The sequence below is a fragment of the Pipistrellus kuhlii genome, unplaced genomic scaffold, assembly GCF_014108245.1.
Source record: "Pipistrellus kuhlii isolate mPipKuh1 unplaced genomic scaffold, mPipKuh1.p scaffold_m20_p_2, whole genome shotgun sequence".
In the NCBI taxonomy this organism is placed as follows: domain Eukaryota; kingdom Metazoa; phylum Chordata; class Mammalia; order Chiroptera; family Vespertilionidae; genus Pipistrellus; species Pipistrellus kuhlii.
The window spans coordinates 94,555,355-94,574,193 of record NW_023425515.1 but is presented as its reverse complement, the minus strand read 5'-3'; the positions used below and the strand labels follow the sequence as shown (position 1 = coordinate 94,574,193).

General features: G+C 38.1%; 1 protein-coding gene across 8 annotated transcripts in view; it reads right to left on the bottom strand.

Moving 5' to 3' along the window:
- HLTF (helicase like transcription factor) overlaps positions 1-18,839 on the bottom strand; it is a 113,647-nt gene that overhangs the window by 30,848 nt on the left and 63,960 nt on the right. For 6 of the 8 annotated variants that reach the window (XM_045584104.1, XM_045584103.1, XM_036444933.2 and 3 more), the window contains 6 exons: positions 13,897-14,040; positions 12,757-12,895; positions 9,616-9,751; positions 8,127-8,306; positions 4,574-4,698; positions 861-1,051 (listed from right to left, as the gene is read on the bottom strand). In XM_045584104.1, the coding sequence (XP_045440060.1) occupies positions 861-1,051; positions 4,574-4,698; positions 8,127-8,306; positions 9,616-9,751; positions 12,757-12,895; positions 13,897-14,040 (915 nt within the window). The remainder of the gene's footprint in view (positions 1-860; positions 1,052-4,573; positions 4,699-8,126; positions 8,307-9,615; positions 9,752-12,756; positions 12,896-13,896; positions 14,041-18,839) is intronic. The other 2 variants (XM_036444935.2, XM_036444937.2) reach the window with 1 other exon arrangement.

Here is an 18,839-nt window from a genome sequence, read left to right as displayed (position 1 = left end):
AGTATCTGTTGTGTCTATTTGTCCCAAGACACGATAATAAAATAAGATTATTTCTTAAATAACTACATACCAAATATCATTATAATAAAAGAAGATTCTGAAACTAAAACAATGTGAGAGTCAGCACAGCTGGATCACCTGTAAGGAGGAGGGAGATGTAAAGGATTGGGAGGAACATAAGGAGACCTCGGTAGCATTTACATGGATGTGTTCACTCATAATTTACTGAGCTGTACAATCATGACTTGTACATATTTTTCTATATGTATGTTACACATCAAAGTTGTTTTTCAAAATTCTATCTCAGTTGAAGGACTGCTTAAAGGATTATTTCACTTCAAAAAATCCTACTGCACATAATGCCATAGGCAATAGCTAAATGTAGCAGCTGAGACTTTGAAATGTGACAAAGTCAAATTTAGATGTGCTATACGTGCATACAATATTACTGGAACTTGCACTTAAATTTTATTAATAAAGTTTTAAGTAAAAAATATATAAAGTATTGCAATAATTTTTATATTTTAGATATAATAAATAAAAATATATTCTAAGAGTTAACTTCATCCATTTCTACTAAAAAACATGAAAATTACCTTTGCATCTCACATTATTTATTTATTGCACAACAATAATGTAAACAGTTATGCCACCAAACATATAATGTCTTTTTAGGTTGAAAGGTTTTAATTATAAGAAATATATCACCTATTAAAGCAATGATATAATTAACCATGAAAAGTACATTAGTAAATTCAAGTGCAAAACTCTTATAGTCTAATGGACTTGAGCTTCCATTACACTCAAAACTAATGTGTCACTCCATTAAACACTGACTCTGTATGAAGCATAAAACAAACCTGCTCATTCTGGATGAGTTGGCAAATACAGGGTTTACAGAAGACGTGTGCACAATGTGTTATGACAGGAACTGTTAATGAATCCAAGCAGATTGCACATTCTTCATCGGAACCTGAGCTCAGAATTAACTTCATCTTTCTTATTAACTTCTTTTGTAGTTCTTCAGGTGTATCATTTCCTAGAGAAAAGGCTGAAAAATTAATTTCAGAGCAAATCTGTAACATGACAAGATAAGTTAATTTTCCTTATATAGGAGAAAGTTTTGCTTTGGTAGTTTTAGTCTTTTTCTATTAAAGGTAAAAAGCATAGTTTAAATGTGAAGTTTTAAGCAAAATTCAGAATCTAAAATAGTAGCCAACTCACATAATACACCTTGCACAGAAGCATAGTTCTAACACAATCTGCACATACTACCACAGAATAAAAGCTAGGTCCAAGAATATCAATGTGGAATACTTGGAAGAACTCATTACTATCCCATTTCATTAGTATAAGATTTTGGGATATATTTCCAGTTGAGTTCTATATTAAAAACAATGTCGGTGGAGAGTCACAGAAGGGAGGATCCAAGATGGCTGCACAGGTAAACACCTAACCGCAGCCGCACACAACAATTTCAATGGAAAACAACTAAAATATAAAATGGACATTGCCCAGAGCTACAGGTAGTCGACTGACTGAAAATTCTACAACAAGAAGGAAAGAGAAAACCAGAAGGAAAATCAGAGGAGCTGAAAAAGCCTAAGGTATGGAAACATGCGGCACGCATGGAGAGGACGGAGCAGAAGAGGAGGGCGCGGCTAGGTGCCTGGCTGGCGTTCCCTAGCAAGAAGGAAATAAAAGCCCCGGACTGGGCTGAACCCCAGAACCGGCAGCACTGAGCCCCAGTTCTAGGCCAGACCCTGGGGACCCAGGCTCAGGCAGGGGGAGACGGGGCTGTGAGGCGGAATCCCAGGGGAGCGTTGAAAAGCGGAGCCCGCGGAGTCGCGCACATTGCACACAGAGGATGGAATGTTGACTCTGATTATGGATTGCCCTGTCGGGAAGGAAACAAGAGCTCCGGACGTGCTGGGCCCCAGTTCCGACTGCTCTGAACCCCAGTTCTAGGCCAATCCCTGGGGACCCAGGCTCAAACAGAGGGAGCCTGGGCTGTGAGGTGGAATCCCAGGGGAGTGGCGAGGGGCAGAGCCCCTGGAGTCACGCACATTGCGCGCAAAGGACAGTCTGTTGACTCTGATGCTAGACTCCCCTAGTGGGAAGGAGAAAAAAGCTCCAGACTGGGAGGAACGCGATGAGGAGCAGGAGCCGCTGCCCGGCACCGGCCAGCCGGGCGCCGGCAAGGAGCTGGGCAACGGGGCCCCCGGCGGGGGGGAGAGGGGAGGGTGCCACTGGGCCCTCGAATGCTGATCGCAGGCCATGGAGCCGAGGCCGGGGGCTGCTTCCTGGGCGGCGCTGACCCTGGCAATAGGCTGAAGCCTCGCAGGAGGCCACGAAGAACAAAGGGGTACCACAGGCCAACCTGCTGAGCTTCCAGGATGAGGAGGAAGAAACCAAAGAAGTTTTCAATGTGAAGAAATCAAGTTATAGCAAAAGACAGTAAAATTACTTAAGAAAGAATACAAAGAAGATCTTGAAAAATCGAAGACTAAGACAGAACTCAACTCAGCAGCCAACATTGCAACATAAATGCGTTAAAAAAAAAAAGGGCAGAAGGTTGGAACGGCAGCAGCCAGGCCAGGAGTGGCGAGGCACAAGGCAGTGGCAGCTGGGCCCGGAGCAGCAGCAACCAGGCCCCAGAGCAGTAGCAGCCAGAACCAGAGCAGCAGCAGCCAGGCCCGGAGCAGCCAGACCTGGGACAGTGGCAGCCAGGCCTGGGGTGGAGGTGGCCAAGCCCAGGGTGGCCAGGCCAGGAGCACCCAGGCCCAGAGCAGCAGCAACAAAACTCGGAGCATCCAGGCCAGGAGCGGCCAGGCCTGGAGCGGCTGGGCCCAGAGCAGCCGGGTCAGGAGCAGCCAGGCCCGGAGCAGCAGCAGCCAGGCCGGGAACGGCCGGGCCCAGAGCGGCCGGGCCCAGAGCAGCCGGGCACAGAGCAGCCAGGTTGGGAGCAGCCAGGCCCAGAGCAGCAGCAAACAAGCCCGGAGCGGCCAGGTCGAGAGTGGCCAGGCTCAGAGCAGCCGGGTCGGGAGCAGCCAGGCCCAAAGCGGCCGGGCCCGAAGCAGCCAGGCCCAGAGTAGCAGCAACCAAGCCCGGAGCGGCCAGGTCGGGAGCGGCCAGGCTCGGAGCAGCCAGGCCGGGAGCGGCCAGGCCCGAAGCTGCCGCGCCCGAAGCAGCCAGGCCCAGAGCAGCCGAGTCGGAAGCAGCCAGGTTCAGAGCAGCAGCAACCAAGCCCGGAGCAGCCAGGTTGGAAGCGGCCAGGCCTAGAGCAACCAGGTCGGGAGCAGCCAGGCCCAGAGCATTAGCAACCAAGCCCGAATCAACCAGGTCGGGAGTGGCCAGGCCCGAAGCGGCCGGGCCCGGAGCAGCCGGGCCCAGAGCAACCGGATCAGGAGCAGCCAGGCCTGGAGCAGCAGGAGCCAGGCCGGGAGCGGCAGTGGCCAGAGCCGGAGCAGCTGGTTGTGGAGCGAACCAGAGCAACAGAGGCCAGGCCCAGAGCAGCCAGGCCCGGAACAGCTCACTCCTTGCCTGCCCTCGCCCCAGGGCTGCCTCTCAGACATGGCTGGAAACTTTTGGGGGAACATGAGGGTCTGCTGAATCAAGTGATGAAGGCTTAGATCTGGATGTGTTGAGTTAGTATAGCGCTGGGGTGTTGATCTGTGAGTGCCTTGTATGGGGTCTGGATGAGGTTGGTTGATCTATTTGGAAATGTCTTGTGTGTGAAGTGTATCCTTGGGCATGTGGAGGTATTATTTGATTTGAGAAAATGCTAAGTAACTGATTTACTATCTGAAAAATTTTAAGTTCTGAAAGTTTAAGGTCTCTTGCCAAAAAGAGGTTTTAAAGCTAAAACCTTAATTTTAATGGAGAAAGGGGAGGACAAGCCCTTCCCACCCAGAACAGGTAATCCAATTCCAACCAGCAGCTATCTTTAAACAATGTGTTCATTTACATTTGAATGGCTACACCTTTTGATAGCCTAAGGGCAAGTTTACATGTAAACAAGTTTGCTTCTCAATTCCCAGGGCAGAAAAAACAAGGTTTAAAATTATTAGATTTTAAAATTTATTCTTAGAAGTGTAAAAGTTTATTAATTAAAAACAACAACAACAACAACAACAACAAAAGGAGATTGAAAAACCTGATGAATATTAGCTGTTGATTGTAGTAGAGTCAGCGATATGGGAGGGGAGTGGACTGACAGTTCTCGGAGAAAGGGGGAGTGGTTGGTGCGGGAAGAGACTGAACATAAACTGTGCATCTATGGATGAGGACAATGGGGAGTGGGGAGGGGGCGGAGGGTGGGGTGGGAACCTGGTGGAGAGGGGGAAGAAATGAGGAACCTTTGTAATAATATAAACAATAAAGATTGATTAAAAAAAAAAATGTCTATGACAAACTAAATTTAGGTATATGAAAAATTTCTCCAAAAAAAATCATTAAAATATGTAAAAAATTAATAAATAAATAAATAAATAAATAAATAAAGAAAAATTTCTCCTTCTGATTTAAAAATCTCTAACAAATAAAATGGTGTAAAAAAGCCCTATTTACTTACCTGAGGGAACACTAGAAGACACGGTATTGGTAAGAAGGTGAGCATGACAACAGATCTGCCGCAATCTGAGCAGAAGACCCAGGACATCTGCATAGTGAGCAAGGACAGTCCCTTCATTAAAATACCTACAGGTAAAAATGTTAAATATGACAATGTTTCCTATTCTAAAACAGTGGAATAAAAATTGCATTGTTCCATTCTCCAGAAATTACATCAAAACAAGAAATAAAAACAGAAAAGTAAACTATTTTTAATGAAACCAGTAAAAGTTTATAACAACAACAACAAACACACAAAATATAGGAGAAATAGCTGCCAACTGTAGTGTAAGTCAGATAGGAAGATGCTGAATGACATGACTGCAGCTTTCAACAGACCTTCCAAGCACAATTCAAAATAGACCACATGCCCTGGGGTGAAATAAACTTCTCTAATGTGCAAAAACAAAAACCAGGTACATAACTAGTGGCTTGAATTTCCCTGGACAAGTTTTACACCAAGAAGGATTGAAGGTAAGCTGAATAAGGAAACACACAGAAAAGACTATGAACACAGCATTCGCACTATTAGAAACCTTAAAGCTTCTGATCTGTTATATAAGAACAAATAAAACCTAGAAGAACTAACATGTAACCCTGAATCATAACTAAATAGAGACATTTCCTTCTAGTTTGGTCTCAGCTTTGACCCTGTCCCCATTCATATGAATCTCTAGCAAATATAATAGATAATTCAGAAAAAAATTCAAAACATTCATCTATTAAGTCACAAACAGCAAAGAGCAAGAGAGTTCCAGTGTGGGGTGTGAAGGAGGCAGCTGATCAATGATTCTCATCATTGATGTTTCTAACTCTCTCTCTCTCTCTCTGCCTGCCTCTCTGAAATCAATAGAAAATATACTTTTAAAATTAGAAAAAGGAAAAGAAAGTTAGCCTAATGATTAGATCACAGACTCAAAGTAAGCTTGTCTTGAATTCAAAACCTTACTCTGCCAATTTAACTATGAACTTTGGGCATGTTTTGGTTCCTTTTTATTTTTATCTTAGTTTATTTATTGATTTTTTTAAAAAATTATTATTATTATTTTTTAGATTCTCCAATCATTTGTCACCTGGCCAGGGCAAAACCTTGAGCAGGTTTCTTAACCTGTCGTGAGCTTCCTTGGCTGTAATAGTGGCATAATAATAATAATAATACACACCTTATAGGACTGTTGTCATAAAAAGTTAATAAATGCAGAGTACTTAGAATACTGACTATGGTAGGTAAGTGATATAAAATATCTGCTGTTACAAGTAACAGTAATATTATGGGAACGAATACTTATAAGTAGTCAAGAATGTAAGGCAGTATATTATAAAGATTAAACTTATAAGCTCTAGACCCAAAATTCCTGAGCTTAAATACCACTCTTGTCATTCACTAGCTGTGTGATACAATACACTTTATCTAACCGCTGTGCCTCTTTACTTTGAAATCTGCTTTGAAACCTCCTGCTTAGAACAATCTTTCTTAATATCTCTAATTCCTATTAAACCCACCTTATTACTCACCTAAACTCTTTATGTTTTGAAGATTCCCCTGTTTTCTGAGCCCTGTTTTGCCTTCACTTGTCTCCTACTCATTCTGGTTCCTACAGACACTTAAATCAACCATGCTCTTGCTTGGACTAGAATTTCTCAGATTCTTCAATCTCCAACCCCTTAATCTACTTGGCGAACTCCTATTCTCAGATTTCCACATGTTATTAGAAAATACCACATGAGCCTTAGCCGGTTTGGCTCAGTGGATAGAACGTCGGCCTGCAGACTGAAAGGTCCCAGGTTCGATTCCGGTCAAGGGCACGTACCTTGGTTGCGGGCACATCCCCGGTGAGGGGTGTGCAAGAGGCAGCTGATTGATGATTCTCTCTCATCGATGTTTCTAGCTCTCTATCCCTCTCTCCTCTTCCTCTCTGTAAAAAATCAATTATAAAAAAAAAGAAAAAGAAAATACCACATGAAGCCTTTCTACCACTCTAAAAACCTTACTTTTTTTTATGATGCCTTATCTCATAAATATCTTGTTTTTACAGCTCAATGATTACTCTCTTAATATTCTTTTTTTTCTAATATGTTTTATTGATTTTTTTTTTACAGAAAGGAAAAGAGTCAGAAACATCGATGAGAGAGAAACATCAATCAGCTGCCTCCTGCACACTCCCTTACTGGGGATGTGCCCACAACCAAGGTACATGTCCTTGACCAGAATTGAACCTGGGACCCTTCAGTCTGCAGGCTGATGCTCTATCCACTGAGCCAAGCTGGTTAGGGCTCTTAAATATTCTATTTAGTATTTACCACCCCAGGCTTCATTTTTCTCCATTAATTTGCTTTATTCTCTTCTGTACCTGTAATCTTTTCTACGTTCATTTCCTCTCAAGACAGTTACCAAACAAAACTATCAAAATAATTGATCCATAAAACAAATACTGATCCTATCTACCAGTCTCACTTTTACACACTTTGTAAAAAATTGTCTACCCCTACAGCTACTTCTTTGCAGTGTCCTTAGTCCTACAGTTTAACTACTTAATTCATTATTCTAGTGAAACTACTCTGAGATTTTACACCAGTAATTTCTGAATCACCATATTAAATAGCCTTTTCCAAATGTCTGTACTGTGACACTACTGACCATTCTTTCTTAATTCTCCTCTTTTGTAAAATGTTGGAACAGTTTTCTTTCTTCACAGTTCTCCACTTGCTAAAATATTTCTTTTTTTTTTAATTAATTAATTAATTAATTTCTTGAATGTGGACAATCCCCCAAGTTTTTTTTTTTTTTTTAATATATTTTATTGATTTTTTACAGAGAGGAAGGGAGAGAGATAGGGAGCTAGAAACGTCCATGAGAGAGAAACATCGACCAGCTGCCTCTTGCACACCCCCTACCGGGGATGTGCCCGCAACCTACGTACATGCCCTTGACCGGAATCGAACCTATGACCTTTCAGTCCGCAGACCAAGGCTCTACCACTGAGCCAAACTGGCTTCAGCATCCCCCAAGTTTTGGTCCTTAATAGGTTTACTTTCCTTATATACATACTTCTCTCAATGTTTTATCTACTCCCATGAGACAGTCAGAAGTAGAAGGAAGCAATCAAAACTTGCTTTTTCAAGTAAACTTTGAATTTTTTCCTAACTTAAGAAATTCTTCAATCAATTAAAAAATTAATTTAAACAAAAAAAGCCTTGACCTGGTAGCTCATTTGGTTAGAGCGTACTCCTGATCCACAAAAATCAACCAATGAATGCATAAAAAATTGGAACAACACATTAATATTTCTCTCTCTATCTCTAAAATCAATAAACAATAAAAAAGAAATAACCTGTTAAATTATAATATTCACTCACTTCAATTATTAATTTGTAAAAAGTAGTTAAAATACAGTTAAAGAAAGCAGTTTATCTTTCAGTATATTTCAGAGTTTATTGCTGACATATCTTAAGAATGCTAGTCAGTTAAATTGGAAGAAAAAAAAATTTATTTTCCAAAATGGTTTTCTCCATACCTTCCAATAGTATCTCTGCCTTCATTTTTCACAGACTGATAAATCTTTCTCTCTTCATCTGAAAGTGTAATATGCTGAATAAATACTTTACGTTCTGGTAACTCCAAAACAGGTTTTCCTTTAATTTTGCTTGTCTTTGTTCTTCTAAGTGTAATATTTTTAATTAGGGACTGTAAACGCCTAGAAAATAAAACAAATAATTACATAATTTGTTATTTCTATATAAGTTGATGCAATAAGACCAAAAAAGAATATTTTAAGCTATTACCATTTTATAATCTTAGCAAAGGATTTTTTTTAGTCTCTTACTTGCGCTTTTATCCGATTATCACAGATATATTCTACAAACAGAAAATTCAGCAACAAATACATTGAAATTTGTCCTAATTCACACATTTTAAAATTTCTGCTCTTCTCCCATTTTTGTTCTAGTTTCTAACCCTTTTACTTCTCAATTCTTTAGCTATATCACCCATATTCAATATTCACATTGTTAATAAACATCTATTAAGTAAAGGGAATTATACTAAATATCGTAAAAATATACATCTTCAAAAAGTATTTTAGTAACACAGAAATCAAGGTACATAAATAAATTTTATAAAGTAATGAAAAAAAAACCACACACAATGTAACAACCCAGAAGAGGGACAAATGCCTTATAGGTTCTATAATTTGAAACTCCCCCTTTCAGTATCAGAATAAAAGGAGGCATGTCAATTTATTTTTAAAAAGGTTTTTCCTAACACTGAAATATAAATACCATTTCTTAAATTAAAATTTAAATACCTGAGTTGAAGGAATCAAAGAGATGGTATTACAAGCTAGGTTAGTGGGTTTTTAACTTTTTTCACTAAAACCCAGAGTAAGAAACACTCAGCAAACATATAAACAAACACATACAACAGAAACAAACATTCTACAAAATATCATGTGATGCACTCTGCTTTTTTCTTTAATCTTCTACTCTATTCATTTTCTTTTATAATGATGGCTGCCCCCCCCTTTTTTTTTTTAAGTAATTTCATAAACAGCTAGAGAATCCAAACCCTCAGTTTGAAAACCAATATTCTAGGCAAAAAAAGTTAAAATACATTAGCCCAGTACATTGTAAAAATGGCTGTTTCCAAGCTGAATTTTATTTATGTTCTTAACTTTTACCTATCTCCACCAATAACAACTTTCTCTTATAAAACTCTTGTTGATGCCACTGTACATCATTCCATCATTAAATTACCACTGTATAAAGCTATACAAGATAAGTTAAGAAATTTGAGTGCATTTTGGACCCTCAGAGCCTGTAAAGTTTTTCCTATCACTACTTAAATCTTTATCTCCCCAAACAAGAATCACTAAGTTCTGAAACATAAAGCAGTAACACTTTTTGGAGGTTAAAGCCAATAGCCAACTTAAATAGTAATGAAAATAAAAATTGGTTCAAGCTGCTAACAGTTTTTTGTAACTAATCAGTTGTCATGAAATTATTTACCTAAGTCCTCCTTCATCTCCCATTGTGACAGGTCGCTGAATTGTTCTATGCCACCACTCTCTATCAAGGAATGGTTTTAGTTTTAAAAAGGAAAGAAGAGACCACAAGTCCTTTAAAGAATTCTGAATTGGAGTACCTAAAAATAACATGAAATAGTTAACAATTTGATAACCAAAATATCCAATCAGTATATCTATCTAGCTGAATAGAGACAATAGCTGAAAATGGACACTCTGTACCAGGCGCACCCACCATCAACCTGTGACTATAATCCCTTCTTATACGTAATCTTAAAATACAGTTTGTGCCGAAACCGGTTTGGCTCAATGGATAGAGCGTCGGCTTGGGGACTGAAAGGTCCCGGATTCGATTCCGGTCAAGGGCATGTACCTTGGTTGCGGGCATATCCCCAGTAAGGGGTGTGCAAGCAGCAGCTGATCGATAACTCTCTCATAGATGTTTATAACTATCTCTCTCCTTTCCTCTCTGTATAAAATCAATAAAATATATATTTTTAAATAGTTTGCTCTAATTTTTAGCTCTCATTTACCATATTAACAAATAAAATAAAGACTACAGACCCACTAAACTCAACTTTCTCCTTACCCAGGAAATTTCCTTGACTTTTTAAACAATCTTTACTATTGAGAGTATTAGAGATGTCATACCTTTTTTTTCCCTCCATTACTCCCCTCCACCCAGTTCCCAGGCTGCACCAGGGCTTCACCACCCTATTGTCTATGTCCATGGGTTATGCATATCTATATATATAAAATCCTAAGCGACTGTCACAACCAATACAACTGAATGGATGACTGAACAGGCTGCGTGGGGTGACCAGGGGGTACAGTGAGGGGCGACCAAACAACTAAACAGCAGTTGTGTGGGGTACCCAGGCTGGCAGGGGGATAGTTGGGAACCTGGCTGGGGGGGATAGGGGGGACGGACAGTTAGGGGTGACTAGGCTGGTAGAGGGGGTTTAGGAGCAACCAGGTCAGCGGGACAGGCAGTTAGGGGTGACAAGGCCGGCAGGGGACGGGGGAAGAGAGGCTGTTAGGGGCAACCATGATGGCGGGGGTGAGGGGCAATAGTTGGGGGGCAATCAGGCCAGCAGGCAGGTGAGCGGTTAGGAGCCAGAATTGTGAGAGGGATGTCTGCCAGTTTAGGCCTGATCTCTGAGATCTACACTGGCAGTCGGATATCCCCCAAGGGGTCACAGATTGGAGAGGGTGCAGGCTGGGCTGAGGGGACCTTCCCCCCTCCTGTGCACAAATTTCATGCATTGGGCCTCTAGTATACATATAAATTTTTTGGTTAATCTTTCTTAGAACCCCTTCCCTCTGAGATTTGTCAGTCTGCTCCATGTTTCCATGACTCTGGTTCTATTTTAGTTATCAGTTTATTTTGTTCATTAGATTCCAAAGTGAGATCATATAATATTTATTTTTCTCTGACTGGTTTATTTTTCTTAACATGATAATGGTCAGGTCCCTCCATGTTGTTTCAAAAGGAAACAGAACCTTCTTTCTTACAGCTACATAGCATTCCACTGTGTAAATGTACCACAGCTTTTTTTCCACTCATCTGCTGATGGGCACTTAGGGCGTTTGCAGATCTTAGCTATTTTAATTAGTACTGCTATGAAGACAAGGTGCATACATTCTTTCTGATTGGCATTTCAGGATTCTTAGTATATATTCCTAGAAGTGGGATCACTGTATCAAATGGCAGTTTCATTTTTACTTTTGAGGAAACTCCACTGTTTTCCATAGTGGCTGTACCAGTCTGCATTCCCATCAGCAGTGTACTAGAGCTCCTTTATCTCCACATCCTCACCAGCACTTGTCACTTGTTGATTTATTGATGGTAGCCATTCTGGCAGGTGTGAGGTGATACCTCATTGTCATTTTAATTTGTATCTCTGATGATTAGTGACTTTGAACATTTTTCATATCTCCTGGCCAACTGTACGTCTTTTTTGGAAAAGTGTCCGTTCAGGTCCTCTGCCCATTTTTTTTTTTTTTTATTGGATTGTTAGTCTTCTTTTTGTTGAATTGTGTAAGTATAATACTTTCTATATTTTGGATATTAATCCCTTATCAATGTATCATTGGCAAATATGTTCTCCCATACAGTTGGTTCCCTTTTCATTTTCATGGTGGTTTCTTTTGCTGTGCAGAAAGTTTTTAGTTTAATGGAGTCCCATTTGTTTTTGTTTTTTTCCTTTGTTTTTCTTGCCCTAGAAGATATACCAATGAAATTTCTGCTCTGTGAGGTATCTGATGTTTTGCTGCCCAGGTTTTCTTCTAAGATTTTTATGATTTTATGACTTACATTTAAGACTTTTATCCATTTTGAGCTTATTATTGTGCCTGGTTTAAGTTGGTTGTCTAGTTTCATTTTTTTGCATTTACCTGCCCAATTATCCCAACATCATTTATTGAAGAGACTGTCTTTATTCCATTGTATGCTCTTGCCTCCTTTATGAAATGTTAATTGAGCATAATGGCTTGGGTAGATTTCTGGTTCTCGGTTCTGTCTCATTGATCTATATGCCTGTTCTTGTGCTAGTGCCAGGCTGTTCTGATTACAATGGCTTTGTAGTATAACCTAATATCCAATATTGTGATCCCTCAACTTCCTTCTTCTTTCTCCAGATTGCTGCAGTTATTCGGTGTCTTTTTAGGTTCCATATAAAATTTTGGAGTATTTGTTCTAGATCTGGGAAATAAACCATTGGTATTTTAAAAGGGATTGCCAAATCTACAGATTGCTTTGGGTAGTTTGGACATTTAATGATGGTAATTCTTCCAATTCATTGCTTACTTTAATCAATAGCACTAGCAAGAAAGCAAAATCTAATAAGAGTTCATATTTTCTTCCCCATCCTCTAGTAAAACAGACTCCAAAATGGCAAGTAGAGAAATCAAGATTCTAATTAAAGGATTAAAGTGTCTAATGAATGTCCACAGTTCAAGAATAAGTCTAGTTGTCTCATAAACTAAACAAGTCAAATATTTTATTAAATGATTGCTAGGATTAATATCGGAATAGTCTTTATATCCACTTGAAGTTTACAAAGTTACTTCACTGATACATATTTGGGAATTAAGTTTTTTAAAAGTGTAATGCTATCATTACCTGTCAATACCCATTTTCTGTCTGCTTCTAAATAAAGTACAGCTTTAGTCTGCTGAGCATTTGGATTTCGTATGGCATGTCCTTCATCCAGGATCACTCTTAGCCACCTTATGCTATGTAATGGACTATCACCTTTCATCTGAAATAAATGTTTCATATGAATTAAAAACATTGGAAAGTAAAATAGTAGTTTATGTAATTTGATAAGTGAAATGAATTAGTATTCTCAATATCAACTTACTATGTGATAGGTATGGCTTTAAGTATTGCATACATTAAATTAATGAACGTTCACAAGTTTATGAAGTATTATTACTGTTTTTTTACAGATGAGAAAATTGAAGCACCAAGATGTGAAGTATATTGTTCAAAGTACCACAGCTAGAAGTAAAAGAGCTAGCATTCAAAGCCAGGTAATCAAACCAGGCTTGATCAGCTTTGATCTTGGTCCAGTACAATGAAGTACTCTTCCTCAGATTAAAATCCTATATAATAAAAGGGTAATATGCAAATCAACTGAACTGTGGAACAACTGGTCACTATGACATGCACTGACCACCAGGGGGCAGATACTAAATGCAGGAGCTGTACAGGAGGCATCCAATCAATGATTCTCTCTCATCACTGATGTTTCCATCTCTCTCTTCCTCTCTGAAATCAATAAAAAATATATTTAATAATTTTAAAAAGACTGAAAATCTTAAGAAATAAATTATTTTCAAAAACATTTTAACTTAAAAGCTGGAATTATATAGGCAAACAACAATTAGACTTCTACATAAATTGGGAAACACAAATTTCAGCTATGAAAAAGCTTATTTTTATCATTGTGATAGAAAATAATATTCTAGAATAGTTAAAAGAAAATTTATTTACAAATTGTTATGTAGACTTAGTTTAAATTCAAATTTAAAATTTAACTTGAAGTGTCCTAAATAGAAGTATTTCTACCTTAATATCTAAAGGCTAACCATTTCTTTTGCATAATATTAAAACACAAATTCCTGTTTATTTATTGTATATTCTTAAGTATTTAGAAAGAAAAAAAGAAAGAATATGAAGCTTAAATTTTAGAACACTTCAGAAACCTGAAGTATATTTCTTAAACTTTTGAAAATCTCTGAATATCAGTATACTTACTCCATAGTCGTGAGTTAAAATATTGTAAGTAGTCAAAACAATATCCTGTTTTGAAAGCAAAGCCGGGTCTCTAATACGATCAGGACCATAATAAACATAAAAATTCAAATGCACATCTGATTTTATATGTTGTCCAAACTGGTCCTAAAGGAAAATTAGAAGTATTTTTAAATAATAAGCAGATTAGTATCAGGTTTAATAAATATATATATATAGTATTGTCTTGGTTTAGTCAAACAAATCACTCTACTAAAATTACATAATATCAAGTTTCCTGCAATCTAAACTAAAATAGCAATAATACTACTACTAATTATTATTTTATTGTCAGAAAAACTGGCATTTATATTATAATAATACACTATATAAAATTTGCTTGGACCTACCAATGAGCAGCCACTTCATTTTTGACAGAAAAAAAAAATACAAAGCTTATTTAAAAGAGTAATTAACTCTTTTTTAATTTAATATTTTAACACACAAGATCTTTAATGCTTCCAGTTACTTGGTAGACTTAAAAATATCAAAATTAAACAGTAAAAGAACAACAACCAGAATTTTTAAGATAGTAGATAAAGATTCAAACACAGTATCCACTTTCATTCAACATAGGCCTACTTTGTGCCAGGTATAAAGAAGGGTAGTACAGCTAAAAAGAAAAATAAGAACTGATCCCTGCTCTCTTTGAGAACAAGATCAGTTTGTAAAACTTGAGTTTTGGTCTTCTTAACATGAAAACAATATATGTGTGTGAGTCAGAGCAAAAACACACACAAATAATTAGAATAAAGACAGAAGACACCAAAGATAAACAGCTAGGAAGCCATTTAGGTGAGAGACAATGAAGCCCTAAACCCAAATAGCATAGAACAGAATGGAAAAAACACATGTGAAAGAAACTCAGAAGGAACTCCTGGAACTTGAAGACTAATTCAATATGAAATATCTTCATAAAAGAGAATCAAAGAAGCTGCTATTACTTAAAGTGACTGTCTAGAAATACTGAATAATAAAGACATAGGTAAGTTTAAAATAAAGAAGGGGAAAGATGATGAGTATTTTTCAAAGGACATTTAAAATTTTGGGTTACTAAAGAATATCTGAGAGAAGTCTACTAGGAAAATTTAATTATTGGCATTTGAGACCTAAAATAACCACAAAAGATGGTTTGAAAATTAAATATTTAACTACAAACAGGTTATAGGGGGTAGTCATGTCCTAGGCCAATATTTTCCCTGACAAAGATCAACTTAGATCTTCTTTACTGAGCCCATTTGCCTTTTTTGCCTCTAAGATAACATATCTGCGAGATGTCTGGTTACAGTAGCAGATATGGCCAGTATGAACCAAGAAATCACCAAAGCTAAGGAGAAGCCTCCATTTCATTGATCAAGTTCCCATGGATGAACTATCTAAGAAAGACTATTGGAATGAAATAGACAATATCAAGAAATCTAGTGAGAACAGACAAGATCAAGAGGTGGTGGTTGTCATAGAGCCTGATGTGAGTGAATTAGAAGAGTGGCTGAAGGAGGTTGGTTTGTCTAAATGTCTTTGGAAAGTCTGCTGGAGATCCCCAAGAAAGCATGGTGTTTTTATCAACATTAACCCAAACCATGCAGCAGCTATTCAGAAATGGGTAGAGACTATCTGCCAGACTTTATGGAAAAAGAACAAACAGTACCACATTTCTGACGTCAGAAACATATTTGCTTAGAGGGCAGAGTCAAAAGAAAAAGCTCCAGGTGACAGTGAATCATGGTCAGTTAGAATAAGTAAAAACAAATACCAAGGAAAAGATGACCAGGCATCTAGCCTAGTTGTTGGTGAAAGAAGCTGATGCCACTGGTGTCTGAGGAGACACCTGCCTCTGAAACAGTTATCAACCTGGAGGTATCACTTGCAGAGCAAGCCGCAAATCAGAAAGAGCTCCAGGATAGGAACCAGAAAAGCAAAGGCAACAATGCCCCATTACCTAATTTCAGACTGCCAAAAGACAAAACAGGTACCACCAGAATTGGTAATCTCGCTGTCCGGGATATGAGGAAACTTTGCTATTTAGCCTTGATTAAACTGACCACCCTCTATGATGTACTGGGTATTGAAATTAAACAACAAAAAGCTATGAAGATTGAAACAAAAGATTCTGACCCTTTTTTGTGTTCCACTGACAGTATTGTTAGAACAAGATCACAGGAATGTATTAGGAATTCAAACATCCTTGATATTACAAAAACTGATTTTTCTAATTGAAGAGGGATGTTTGGAAACTGATGGCCTCTTAAGAATACCTGAAGGAGGAGGAGGAAGAGGAGGAGGAAGAGGAAGAGGAGGAAGAGGAGGAGGAAGAGGAGGAGGAGAAGGAGGAAGGGGAGGAGGAGAAGAGGAGGAGGAGGGGGAAGGAGGGGGAGGGGGAGAAGGAGGAGTAGAAGGGGGAGGAGGAGATGAAAATGACAACGATGACCTGGAGCTGTCATTAGAATAAAAAAATCTTTGCCAAGCCCTAGAAGCAGTTTTATGAAGGGACTTCTAACTGGGACACTGTCAAGCAGACTGATGCAGCCAGTCTGCTAAAGCTGTTCATCTGTGAGCTGCCCCAGCCACTGCTCATGTAGAATACCTCAAAGCCTTCCAGGCTATCCAGATTGTTCCAATCAAGAAGCAACAACTACAGGCTTTGAACCTTCTCATCATCTTTCAGCGGGATTCAAATCAAGACACACTGAAGGCCCTGTTTGAATTTGTCCGAAGAGTAATAGACAGATTGTCATAAATGTAGCAATGGTCATGGCCCCCAACCTTTTCATGTGTCAAGCACTGTATTTAAAGTTCAAGAATTTGTAGTAGTAGCTGGTACAGCTAATACCATGCACTTGTCAAAAATTTCTGTGGACAATTCCCAAGTTTCTTGTCAACCAGTGAGGAAGCAAAACACCAAAAATCTTAAGAAATATTAAAAACAATATAGAAATTGATGAAGAAAATGGCTTATGACCAAGAAAAATATGAAAAGCAAGATAGGAGTACAAATGATGTAAGAAAACCTTGAAGATATGCATTTATACAGATTTCAGTATTGTTTTTAATATTACACAGCAAAGAGTTCTGCATGTTTTTGTTGTATGACTTAATACACATTCACTATGTCCTGGTACTACATGTAAGATAAAGGCATTAATAGCGGTAAGTGTACTCCTGCCAATTAGTAATGCTCTGCAGTTGCTCAGGGTTTGAGGATTCAGCATGTAAGCTGTTAATTGGTAGATAACAAAGGAAAATAAGACCAGTATGTCTCAGGATACACCCCCTCACACATATACAACCAAGGACTTCCTGGAGACTCCAGCTGCCCAGGGAATGAGTAATGTCTAGTGAGTAGAGTCCCTTGTATGGAACATGGATCTTTTTTTCTTCAATGTTTCTCATCTGTAAAATGGGGAAAAATAACTACGCCACAAAGACAGATAGGTCAATGTTTGTGTTGTGCCTGGGATACTTCCTGGACTTCAGAGAGTATTGAAAGGTTCTTAATTGGATCATAAGAGTTATTTGGAGAAAGTTAGAATGGAGAAAATTAAAATATTTCAGAAAAGAAATATTTAGACTGCTATAATAATACATTAAAAGTTGGGTTTAAAATAACACATTTTTGAAGTGAGTTACCAAAACTCTAACTTGAAACCTTAATATGAAATGGAAGGGTTTCTATTATTCTATTTATGGTGAAAATACCCCACCACCATCACCATTAAGGTTAGTCAGTTGCATGCTTCCATCTTGTGGTATAATGTGGAAATGCAACTATCAACTTTTGTTATTTCTACTTTGGCCTACTTAAGGATCCAGCAATGGGGGGGAGAGGAGGGGGTCGCGCGCGCATAGATCCTTTATTCATTGATAGCTCTCAGTGTTACAAAAATAAAATTCTCCTATTAAAAAAAAAAAGATGAAAACCAAGTACCTCCAAGTACCTATAACCAAGGCTACTTTACTCAACAAGGCTATCATTCAATTTCAGAGAAGTAAAGAGCTTCAAATACAAGAAAAAGCTAAAGGAGTTTATTACTAACAAACTAAAATTCAAGAAATGTTAAGGACTTGATGAAAGAAGGAAGAAGAAGAACAACAATAACAGAAGAACATAGTTAAAAAATAAAATGGCAATAAATATGTAAGTATCAATAATCACTTTAAATGTAAATGGATTAAATGTTCTAATCAAAAGACATAAGGTAGGTAAATGGATAAAACACACGTCAGAACAAAATATGCACCCAGAGTAAAAGCAAAGGGATGTAAAAAGGTATTTCAAGCAAAAAGAAAGGGAAAAAAGCTGGGATAGAAATCCTTACATCTGACAAAACAGACTTTAAAACAAAGGCCATACAAGATACAAAGAAGGACATTATATATAAGGATAAAGAAAGCAATCCAACGAGATTTATAAACATTTATCGACCCAACATAGGAGCATCTAATACTAAAGCAAATCTTGATGGACACAATCTCAATAAATTTAAGAAGATCGAAATGATATCAACCATCTTCTCTGACCATAATGCTATGAAACTTGAAATCAATCACAAGAAGAAAACTGGAAAACTTACACAAAGACATGGAGGCTAAATAACATGGTATTATACAATGAATGGGTTAACAATGAGATCAAGAAAGAAATAAAAGGATACCTTAAAACAAATGAAAACAAGGACACAACAACCCAAAATCTGTGGAACCAAGGGAAAGTAGTTCTGAGAAGGAAATTCATAGCATTATAGGATTATTTCAGGAAATAAGAAAAAGCTCAAAAGGAACAATCTAATTTCACACTTAAAGGAACTTGAAAACGAACAACAGACAGTCCAGAGTGAGTAGAAGGAAGGAAATAATAAAGATCAGAGCAGAAATAAATGAAATAGTTTTCAAAAGCAATACAAAAGATC